The sequence below is a fragment of the Dromaius novaehollandiae genome, chromosome 16 (genome assembly GCF_036370855.1).
Source record: "Dromaius novaehollandiae isolate bDroNov1 chromosome 16, bDroNov1.hap1, whole genome shotgun sequence".
NCBI lineage: Eukaryota > Metazoa > Chordata > Aves > Casuariiformes > Dromaiidae > Dromaius > Dromaius novaehollandiae.
In genome coordinates this window covers 10,143,383-10,155,165 of record NC_088113.1, presented here as the reverse complement: position 1 = coordinate 10,155,165, position 11,783 = coordinate 10,143,383, and the positions used below count along the sequence as shown (strand labels likewise).

The 11,783-nt window shown below is 57.6% G+C and overlaps 1 protein-coding gene across 1 annotated transcript; it reads right to left on the bottom strand.

Annotated features, from left to right (window-relative positions):
• Positions 1-3,813: 3,813 nt before the first annotated feature.
• On the bottom strand, positions 3,814-5,186 carry LOC112979104 (elafin). The gene is made up of 3 exons (XM_026093014.2): positions 5,050-5,186; positions 4,246-4,407; positions 3,814-4,094 (listed from the first exon to the last, which is right to left on the bottom strand). Exons 1-3 carry the CDS (start codon positions 5,111-5,113, stop codon positions 4,090-4,092), a joined length of 231 nt encoding a protein of 76 aa, XP_025948799.1. The 5' UTR covers positions 5,114-5,186; the 3' UTR covers positions 3,814-4,089.
• Positions 5,187-11,783: the final 6,597 nt, after the last annotated feature.

Here is an 11,783-nt window from a genome sequence, read left to right as displayed (position 1 = left end):
GAATGCTCCAAGAAAACATTATAAAGATGATCAGGTGTGCTGTGGGTGAGACCCCATTTCTCCATCCTCTGCCCCACCTCTGTCTCTTGAAGTGGACCAAAGCATGTTTCTCCATATGGAGCAAGGTTTCCTCTGATGCTGATGTCTTCCCCTCGCAGAGGGGCAGAGCACAAAGCTGGGCTGAGTCCCCACCATGCTTGCTGTGCTGGAGCTAGCACTGGACAAGTTAGATCTCCCTTCTCAAACCTCTCTGTCCCTGCAAGGTCATCTCTGGCCTGTGTTGGAAATCAGCTCCCCATGCTAGGGCAACTCTGAGCTCACCAGAGGCCCTGCAGTACTTGCCTGCCATTAGTGTTTTTGTGTCACACTGGGCTCTGCCCTGTGATGGTGAGACATGGAGGTGTCTCCTCAGGGGCAGGTGGAGCGAGAGAGAGTTGGATATTTCCTTCGGCATCCCACCTGGTGTCAGTCCAAGAGGGACTAGCCTCAAAAACTCCTGTCTTGAGGGGAAAATGGAATAAGCTGAACCTGTTATGTGCATGCAAAAGAAACGGTAAAAGGAGCATAAAGGCTCTCTGCTCTGCAAAGTGACACTGCTGTGACATGCCACGATGGGCATTTGCTGCCCAAGAGCGAGGTCCTGGAGTGCGGCCTTCAGCCATGTTCCAGCTCCAGACCCTGTGGTCTTGTCCCAGGAAAAGTTCACACATCTGAGCTGTAAGTCCCAGAGCATGGTCAGCCCCCAGGCAGATGAAACAAACCTTCCTGCTTCCCCAGGGTTAGAGCAACCAAGAAGCAGATGATGTGAGAAGGACCAGCAAGGAAATGTCACACATTTGGCACAGGACTTGCCTCTCTTCCTGCTGTCTCTTTGCCATATGCCTAGGAAGCAGAGAGGAGTTCCCTTCCCCACCAGCAACCCAGATCTGAAGGATTTGCAGTCAAAACACTGCCAGGAAGTCCATTATGGTTATGGTGATTACCTCGCTGGGCCTGCTGGAGCATTGCCCTGCTCTTCTGTACTGGAGGCAAAAGGCCCAGATGGATATTAGCTGCATGTGAGGATACAAGTGAGTCTCATCTGCTGTGACCTGAGCTGCAGTGACAGGCCAGATGTTGCTGAAGACTTACTGGATGGTGGTAGGGACCTGCCCCTGGGGACATGAGGGCAGAAGATTTGTCGAGACAGCTCCAGATGGGTGTATATGGCCAGTACAATACACATTTGCCATGGGCAAAGCTGGGCCTATCTCAGGGCAGGAGGGAAGACTTCCCAAGCCCTCTCCAGGGCTTCTGTCTGAGGCCTTGAGATCTCAGTGAGCAATCTGCAGAATGAAGTCTTCTCGTGCTGCCGCCTTGCCCTCATCTCCATGAAGGCACTGCTGCAGTGGACACAGCCATCATCTGGCTGGGCTGTTTGGTGCCTTCAGTGCTACCAGCTGAGATGTGCCCCATGCCTGGAGTTCTGTGCTTAATCAACCCAATTAGCAATTTGATCTTGTTAACAAACCAGGATAATTGCAGCATTATCAAATCGACCAGCAGAATGGAAATGCCTGCTTAATAGCTGATAATAGCTTGCCCTGACAGGGGAGGCAATGCTGTGATCTGTGACTGATTGGTGGGGCATGTGAGTGTGCTTGTCAGCCCGCAGCCTCCCCGCGAGCTAGGGCTGCCCTGGTGGAGGCACGGCCAGAGGGAGCGTGCAGACCCTGGGAGCTGCTGTGTAACAGCTCGCCCACTGCAAACCCCGAGGCTGTATTTTGCATGGTGCGTCTTGGGTGGTTTTGGTGTGAAGAGACATTCCCGTGGTTGGTCGCTGCAGTGCAGTGCTCACAAGTGACATCTAACTGCACACTGAAACCTGGTAGACCAGCTCCCAGCCCCAGGTTTTCGTTCTGCTTTTCCCTGCTAGCTCACCTGGCGTTTTCTTCCTTCACTGGCACTATATAGTGCTATCAAGTTACCTCTCGGCCTCCTTTTGACCAAGCTAAGCAGAGAGGTGGTTGGTCACTGAATAGCTTCTGTGCGCCTTTGCTCGCTCTCTCCTGTTCCTCCACCTTGGGGTGACCATGGAAGATGTTGCTCAGGCAGATTGGCTCTCCCCAGCCTCTGGCAGGGAGGTTTCAGCATCTGCCTTGGACCAGGTGAGATGTCCTTCCATCCCCCTGCAGGCATAGGTTTTATCCTGTTGCATCTCTGGAAGGTTTAAATATCTGACTGGTTTCTCTTTTATTTTTTATTCATTTTTCATTTTACTTTTTGTTTTTCATTTTTTTCATTTTTATTTCATTTTTTTCATTTTAAAATGGAGATATCCTCCATCACGCAGGGAAGTGGGGTCCATTAGCTCAGTCTTCATGTAACAACATCTTTTACCAGCTGCCTTTTGGTTAAGCAGGCTGTTCCTGTGCGATTCCCCACTTCACAGGGGACACAATGTTTTCACTCATGCAATTTGGAGGCATTGCGGAACTATGCAGAAAGGGCTGGGTTTATCACCAAAACTGGAAAGACAGTGGAGCAACAGCTCTGTCCAACATCTTGGAGTGAGGGACACAACAGGTTTCTTTCCCTCCTGGGAACAGGAGCCAGCTGACCCTAAGAGCTCCCAAACCTGGTGATAGCACCATGTCACGGCTCTCTCAGGGAGCCTGGCTCTCACCTGCAATGCCCAACAGATGGCTCAACACACTGGCGTGGGGTGAGGCAGTTGGGTTGTGGGGCGCTCACCCCACCAGCACCAAGCTGATGTTGCTGTTGGATAGGCGATCACCTCCCTATCTCCTGCAGCTCAGGGGTCCCTCCCACTGCCCTTTACCCCGTCCTGGTGGGTGGGCAGGGCCACCAGCCAGTCTGTCTGCTCTGGGCTGGGAGGAGGTGGAAGGGGTTGGGTGTCAGGCTCCTTGTGAGGTCTAGCTCTTCCCTGCATGTCACCCAGTGGGGTGGGCTTTGCCAAGAGCCACCAATTGAAGATGATGAATGTGGCCAAGGAAAGACTCCTCCCCAGCGAGCCACCCAAATGCTCATTTTTCCTGGTTATCTGAAGATCACTAGCTTTCCTCTCTGCCCTCCCCGTACTTGGTGCCCATAAGCCAGACCCCTCTCCCACCCTGGGCTGGGTTTGCCTCATTGCTTAGTGGAGAATATGGCAAAGGGACATGCGAAGCCAGCATCAGCCCGCATGCTGCTGAGTGCAGTTGGGAGGCTGGCCAGGGGCTGCAGCAGGCACAGTCTGCCGGATGTTGGCACAGCCAAAGTGCTGGTCCAACAGCTCAGGCTCAGTAAATGATGAGGGAATTCGGCTCTGCTTGGTGTTTATGTCTGTGTAACCCCCTCCTCTGTCCTCCAAATGTGTCACAAGTTTGGTACCTGCAGGAAGACTGGTGATGGTTCTGCCTCTTGCATCTCCCTGGGCAGGAGGGTCCACCCTGCTTGGGTGTCTCCTGCAGCTCTGCCCCATGAGGGGTCTATCCCCCCCGGGGACACACTGGTCTCCAAGACCTGTCACAGCCTGCCAGGAAAGTCTCCCAAAGTGTCCTGTGGCATTTTATTCTATCCCCTTCTGATCGCCCTCTCCTCTTGGGGTTTATATGCCTCTGGACAGGCTTCCTCCCCAGACTTAGCCCCTAGCCACACTCTAGGTCCATAGGTAGACCCATTTTGATGTCTCCTCCTCAGGCAGAAGTTTGGGGGAATGAGCAGAAGTGGGAACATGTGCCCAGGGTGGATCTGGAAGAGAGACAAGGAGAGGGTGAGGAGGCAGAGGCCAGGGAAAGAGGAGGTGGAGGAAAGGAGTCACATGTCACACAATCCTGGGACAAGCTCCTTTATTAGTTATACCAGCAGTGAGGGAGCCAAGGGAGACAGCATAGGGACAAGAAGGCAGCGCACAGCAGCTGGCAGTGAGGCAGTCCAGAAGCCAAGACAGATGCAGAATGCAGCGAAGTGTGGGCTCGTGCTGTCCCCATCCTCCTGGGACCTGGCGTGGGGCAGGGCACTCCTTAGCAGAGGTCTGAGCGGCCAGCTGGTGCCAGAGGTAACACAGGGATGCTGCAAACACCCTTGGCCCATCCTGGGAGCTGGAGCTCACACTGGGGAAAGGGAGAGAAAACAGAGGTTTGGGTCTAGTGCCCAGAACAGCCTCAACCCAGGAATTTGGCTAAATGGAAGGGTTCTGGAAGCTGGATGCAGCTTTGCCCACAGCCAGGTCACCAGAGCCATTCCCTTCCATCCCCCTGGTACCGTGGAAGGTCGGGATAGAAGATGGGCGAGAGATGCATTTCCTCCCGCAGAAGGTGTCGCAGCACTTCTTGGACCGTGGGCACTGCTGGTCGATGTAGCACCGATTCGGGGGGTTGGCCATTGCACAGGTAATCAGGACAACCGGGCAGTTCCAAGCGTTGCCTGAAAGAGGAAGGGGGTGTTTGCTCCGGGCTGACTGCATCTGAGGCACCCCAAGGAAATGTGCTGTAGCTGTGTCCATCCTCTCCCGCTGCACTCCTGGACCAGGAGCCATCCCCTTTCAATCACATCTGGTGGAAGCATGAGAAGGAGCTGCCCCTTTCTCGCCGCTGGCTCTACGCAGCCCCTGACCCCTGCGCCCAAGCCCAGCGTGAGGTGATGGCTCCCTGTGTCTGCAGCAGGGCCAGGACCCAGCAGTTGCCAGTGCCAGGCTGCAGCAGGAGAGGGTGGCTGCTAGGGCACTGCTCACTGCTGGGAGGGAAGGTCAGCCTTGCGGAGAAGTAGGAGTCCCTGTCCCCCAGGGCAGGCTGCACTGGTCCCTCCATCTTTCCTATGGCTTTGTCTGAATCACAGTGAAATGTCCACAGGATTCAGGGTTCGAGGTTCACCTTGAAACATCCCTTCCTCCTTTTCTCCCTTACATTTCTTACTATGTGTGATGCCCTTGCTGCATCCTCTCCTCCCTTGGCTTTTATCTGTAAGCATCTGTCAGCTTGACTATAGCCTGCCAGTGCAGCTCCTTCCCTTACCCCTCTGGCCTTTTGGGCTTTTCCTTCCCACACCTTATTCAAGGAGGTATCATACCTGCTGGCAGATCTGTCCAGAGGATGAGCATCCCCACAAGGAGGAGGGCAGCCACAGACTTCATGTTGTTGTGTCTCCTGTGAGGTCTGAGTGTGAAGAGCTGGGGGCTGCTGACATTTAAACTCTTTTGGGGAGGATGGGCGGCGAGGAAGAGGGCTGGATGAATGCCAGTGTTTATACCTTTTTCTTCTGCTGTTGCATGTGTCTTCCGGGAGCTTTTTGCACAAGACAAACATGAGATTGTTCAATTGCTCAAAAAGAGAAATCACCTCATTGCACAACTGCCCCATGTGGCCATGCCTGGGGAGGTGAGGGACAAGCTGAGGAGAGCTGGTCTAGGGCACTTTCCCCCTAGCAGAATGGCAGAGATGGGGCTCCTATCTCACAGGCAGGCACATCTGTCCAAGGGAGGTGTCACAGTCGCCCTGCGGTGGTCCCTTTTGGGATCTGCTACTTGGGCTTCCCTCAGTACCCTGGTCCCAGCTGCATCTGCAAACCAAACCCCGCAGTGTATCCCAGATCGGTGCCAATCCAGTGCATCAGGCTGCCTGCACCTCCCTGGGCACAACCCGGCCCTCTGTCTTGGAGGGTTTCCCGGAGCAGACTGGCCCATCAGAAGGGGACTAGCTTGTGCAAACTCACAGTGGCATAAGCTAATGTGGGAAAGTAACTTTGCAGCTGCCAAGGGTGAGTCTTTCCTGAGCTTTGAGAGGGTCACCCGAACCCAAGGGTCTTCTGTGGGTGGCTGGTGCCATGTGGGAAGCAGCTCTGTGCTAGAAGAGAGCTGCTGGATCCACCAGCATAGCTTTACCTCTGTCACCAAACATCACCAGGTACACAGGGACAGCGCAACTGAGGGACTCTGGTCCTTGCTTAGACAGCAAAGACCTCACCAGCTGTTCAGGCCTCCACTTTCCCTTCCCTCACAGAGAGTTTGTCCCCCCTCCAGGCAAAGTTGTTTTGTTTAGAGGCTCTTGGGCAATGGGAAATTACTCCATTTCCCACCAATGGGTCAATGTCCCGCTTGTCTGGTGTAACAGGTTCCTAAATCCCTTCCCTGAGATTTCTGGTACAGGTAGGAACTACAGCTGTGCAGGGAAACAGACCCAGGGAATGTCCCGGGGGAGAAATGCCCGGCACAGCCCAGCGCACCGGACCTCGGCTGCCAGGTGCCCCTGTCCTGGACAGCCCGCATTTCTCAGCCGGGCAGAGGAAGGCCCAGCAGAGCCGGCTGCCGCGGCGCAAGGCCGGCCGCCTTGCCAGGGCTCAGCTTGCCCCGCTCCTGGGCTCACCAGCCCCCGGCAGCGCCGACCCTGCTCCCAGGAGCTGCTGCACACTTCTGTCGCAGGCACTGCTGCTGTCTCGCATTCGTTGTGTCACGCTTCCTTTATTGTGTCTTGACACTGACATATTAACTGAACTTAAGCCCATTAATTTCCTGGATATTTGTTAATAATTGTCCAGTTACCATAATGATACTGCAGCTGCATTTTTTTTTTTTCTGAAGTCATTTATTAAATAGCCAGGAGAGTATTTAGCCAACCCAAATAGGCTTTCTCTGCCTCGCACCAGTAATTTAGCACTTTAAACAAGGAATACAAGCATCGGATTAATTTTTAAGCAACCTTTTTGAGGTCCTTTTGAGGTCCTGGGAAGATGCAGGACAATATTATGCTCTCAACTGTTTCCAGGGTCTGTTCCAATGTCATCCAATGCTGTCAGCACAGTTGCCCAATGCTGAGGCCCAACAAACTCATGGCACAATCGTTTCTACTGCAGGTGAATCATCTTCTGGCCTTGCCCTGGGAGAAGGAGGACCCAGGCGGGACCCCACACGTGGTAACATTCGGAGAGCCAGCTCTGAGGCCAAACCTGCCCCTAGGGAGGTTTGAGATGGGGATGTCCTATGTGCTGCTGGTATTATTTTGTCTCTGAGAAAGGGGGTTTTAAACATCTGAGTCTGCAACGCTTAAGTTGGCTGTTTGGATTCACGGATCTTTAGGGCTGTTGGGAAAATTGTCCCTCCACGTGCTTCAATGGAAAGTGATTGACTAACTGAAAATCAAAGAGCATGGCTGCTTCTTGCAGCTCCTGAAGTCCAGGGGGGAAATGCCAGGGGGAAATGGCAAGGCGCAAAGCTTGCATTCAATGGCAAAAAAAGCTAGGGGAAAAAAAAATATCCCTCGGGGTTTTTTGATAGTGCTTTCTCCATGGCAAGTTCTGCCATAGGGAAAAAGTATAAAATCTAAGTGCAAACTCCCACAGAATAACCCAGATGATGACACCTTTTGCAGACCCTGTGTTGCACTCTGCTGTGGGAGAAGCGCTTTTCCCACCCGCGTGTGCAGGGCCAGGGTCCCGCACGGGTGTCCTCGTCACCCGCCACACATCCCTGCCTGAACAGCACCTCGCAAGCCTCCCGCCGAGGCAGCAGGCCCGGTGCTGTGCAATGCTGGGGATGTTGCTGGCTGGCGCTGCAATTTCCTGGCCGGGGCAGCGCTGCGGTTCGTTCCCCCTCGGGGACGGCCGGAGGGAGGCCGGCTGCCCCGGCTCCCCTCGCGTGGCAGCTGTGCCCCAGCAAAGCCTGGCCGTGCTCCCGCGGGGGCTGCCCCCCCGGGCGAAAATCCTTCCTGGAGCCCTGCAAAGTGCCTCGGCCCCCTGCCTTGGACCTGGCAGCGTGGCAGTGCCGCAGCAGGGGTACGAACGCAGCCGCTGTCTTCCCCTGCCCACGGCGCTCGTGCGGCGGGCAGAGGGGCAGCTGGGGAGGGCTGGATCCCCGGCTCCTTCAGGGAGAACCTGCTGGGACATTTCGCTTTTTCTCAGCCGCCCGGAGGTGCAGAGACAGTTTGTGCTGCCGTCGGCTCACGCCTTGCTCCCTCCCGGCTGGATCGGACCCAGGGTGACGGGGTTTCGGTGGCTCGGGCAGCTCAGGGGGCCCAACCCGGCGGCCGGCGGCATCCCAGGTGTCTCCGCGCGGTTGCAGCAGGCGCATGGCCACGTGCGGCTCGACGCCGCTGCGAGCCGCGGGTTTCCCTGCAGCCCGGGACCCCCAGGGACCCCGTCCCACGGTGGCAGGGTCAGTCACAGCGTTGCCAGGACGCAGCAAGCCCCCGCGACAGCTCGTGCCCCTGCGAGCCGGCGCGCGTCCCCCTGGCACGCCAGCCCGGGTGACACAGCCCTTCCGCCTGGGGCCCGAGCCGGGCGACCCTGCTGCCGTGCGGCTCCCGCCGCCCCCGGGGTGCCCGGAGAGGGGCCTCCCCGGCCCCAGCGGCTCCAATTAGTGCTGGTGTCTGGTGCCACCTAGTGAAACGCCTTTAACGAGGCTTTGCAGGCAGCCCGGTGCTTGCCCTGCTCCCAGGGGCGCCCCACACCCCGGCGTCCCGGCTGCTCCGGCCTCTCTCTGCCCCGAGGCTGCTTCCCCCGCTCTCGGTGCCCGGTGCGGGCCCTGCGTTAGACCAGCTCGCTGTCCTCCTCCTCCGCGCTTTCCACGCAGCCGCCGAGCCCAGCGGGGCGGGCGGCCTCCCTGTGCCAGCTCTGTCCCGGTCTCCTCGCCCCGGAGCAGGCGGCCTCCCGCGCCTGTCCGTGTGCTGCCAGCCCGCGTCGCGCCCGTTCTGCCTCACTGTTAGACCTTCTCCAGGTTGTCTGCAGCCTCCTCAAAGGTCACTGGCCAACGTGCCACTAGGCCAACCGGGGCTTCATAATTCCTCCTAGGGAGAGCCATTGCCCACCCTAATCAAGGCTGTTATTAAATCTCTGAAAGCATTTATTACCCACCCCTTTTTCTTTTTTTCCTCTCCAGTTATTGTAGGTTTTTCATGGAGACACATGCAAAGCAGGGCCAGTCCCATCACTGTGTTTCAGGGTTGCAGCACACTGGTCTGGGTTGTTGGTCGTTGCCCCCCACACACACACACACACCACCACCATAGGATCAGACCTGGTTTATGACCCATTAACCCCCCCCTCCCCGGCAGTTCTCCTGCCTGACCAGTGTCCCTTGTCCGTACCAGCTTATGTGACGTCTCAGCCTCTAATTAATTTGAGCGCTTTGCACTTGTCCTTACTCAATGTCAGCACATTGATCTTGGACCATATCTCCCATTTGCCAAGGTCGCCCTGAGCCCTTCCCACTCGCAGGGTGTTTTCAGCTCTCCTCACCCGATGGCTTCTGCAGATTTTATTTACGTTCCCTTTATCCCAGCAGTGCAGCCATCTGTATAAATATTACAGAAACCCCGGGTGGGACCCTGCTCGAAATGCTCTTACAGGCTGATGCAGCCTATTGAGCCACACTTTCATGCAGAGGGTTACAGATTTTGTTTTGTTTTTAAACCACTTATGAGCCTTACGTGGCTTTTCTTGAGCCAACACTCCAAAGAGTGTCTTCTACAAGGGTGTGAGGCTGACAAAATACTTTCTTAAAGTCAGGCCATGCAGATACGCAAGCAGCGAGGCCATGGGGTTGCTGGGTGGGCCCTGGGGCTGATAGGCGGGCTGTGGGGCAGAGGGACGGGCTATAAGGCTGATGGGTGGGCTGCAAGTTTGATGGGGTGGCTTTGGGTCTGATGGATGGGCTCCGAGATTGAGGGGTCATGCTATGGGGCTGATGGGTTGGCTGTGGGGCTGGTAGATAGGCTGTGGGGCTGGTAGATAGGCTGTGGGGCTGGTGGGTGGGCTGTGAGTTTGATGAGTGGGCTGTGGGGGGCTGATAGGTGGGTTGTGGCGCTGGCAGGTGGGCTCCAAGGTTGATGGGTCAGCCTATGGGGCTGACGGTTGGGCTGTGGGGCTGATGGCTAGGTTGTGGGGCTGGCAGATGGGCAGTGAGGCTGATGGGAGGGCTCCAAGCCTGGCAGATGGGTTTCAGGCCGACAGGTGGGCTGTGGGGCTGACAGAGGGGCTATGGGTATGATGGATGGGCCGTGGGGCTGACACGTCGGCCACGGAGCTGATGGTAGCGCCGTGGGGCTGATGGGCGGGCTGGGAACGGGGGTCTGCAACACGGGCATGGCGCCGCCGGGGTCCCGGCACACACCGCCAGCGAGGCGCCTGGCTGCCTGGCAGGCCCCGGCCCCGGCGGGCCGACAGCAGTGCAAGCGCTGGGGGGGCCGCGGAGGGGAAGGCGGTTTCGTGCCCCACTCAGCGCCTCACCTGTGAAAACAGGGGCCGGGGAGATGGCTGCTTTCCAGGGGGCCGGCGGCCCACAAGCGCCCATTGACCAGCGCGCTCAAACGGCCCCGTTGTGCGCTCCGCGCTGGCGGGAGAGCACAGGGGGTATCGTTTGGGGGGGGGGGACCTCCTCCCTCCTTGGAAATGTCCTCGGGAAGAGGACAGGATGAATTTTGCAGCTGGTTTCGGCTGCCCTCAGTGTGGTCTCCCTGGCACTGACCCACGTCGCGCATGTGCTTGCGTGCAGCTCAGGAGCCGCACGTGCTCACCGCCCTCCGCCCAGGGAAGCCGCCCCTTTCCTTGCTGGGGTCCTGCTCTCCGGCAGGGCTGCGGGACGGCCGTGGCCTTCCCGTCGGCATTTCCGCCGAGCAGGAATGAGCTGCGTGCTGTGGGGACACGAGGTGACGGGGCTCTGCTTTAGGGCTGAGCTCCCCTGGCAGGGTGGTGGCACTTGCCACGACAGAGCTGTGCAGCCGGCAGTCCGCCTTCCCGCAGGCAGGGCAGCTTTCCAGCCGTTCTAGGTTGCTCCAACGGTAGAAAAGGCAAAGACATTGACCATGGCCTCCCATCCTGGGGCATCTCTGCTGGCCAAAATCACAGCGTGGCAAGGTGACGGCTAACACTGCAAGAGGAGGTGCCAGGCGAGAATGGCCGCAGGCAGCTGGCCCTCCTGCCCGGGGCATCGGCTTGTCCCTTTTCGCTTTCTGCTCCCGCATTCCCCTGGTCCTCCTGAAACCCAGGTCCTGTCCGCACCAAACCATCTCGCCGCCCTGGAGTGACTGCAGGCTGTCGGCACGTCCCAGGCGTGCCTGGGGCAGAAAACTTCCCAGCAAACAGCCGCTTTCTGCAAAACCCACTCAGATCTGTTTGAACCTGACAGCAAAGCCCTGGGTTGCGCCTTGTGCAGCGGTAATGGCCAGTGCTTCATTAGCCAGCCCTGCAAACAGACGTAACGAGGCTACAGATGCCCCTCGTCCATGCTGCCGGGAACGCGAACCCTGCTCACAAGCTTCCCAAACCCCACACTGAACTAGGGAAAAGCCGCTTTCAATTTCATGTGGAAAAAGCTAATCCTCTCCTCGTGAAGCAAAGGTCTGGATCCTTTCCAAGCCCTCCCCTGGCCGAGCAGTCCGAGCAAGCCCCCAGCCCCTGCCCAGGAGCTGCTTCTAGCCTTCTGCTCCTCCTCGCCACATCTCAGCCTCGTGCACACACCACCTCTCCCACCCCAGCGCTCACTGCCGAGGGCGAGAGTCCCGCGGATGCAAATCGCTCCTGGAAGCAGGACCGGCAGGATGCAGCCCACGGGCCCTGCCAAAAGCAGTCAAGAGCTGGGTTTTGAGTTTTAGGCCTTTGCTGAGCCCTAGCCCTGGATCTGCCGGCAGCCCTGTCCCAGGACCGTGCGGGGAGCGGCGTGCCGGGCTGGCCCAGCGGGATCAGGGGCCGCGGGCTGCCTCCAGCCGGGGTTGCGCCAAGCCTTGTGCTTGGGCTGGGCCTGAACGGGCCGGTCGGTCCGGCAGCAGCCGCCGCATCCGCTTACCCATGCCACAGGGGACCACCGTGCTGGGCTG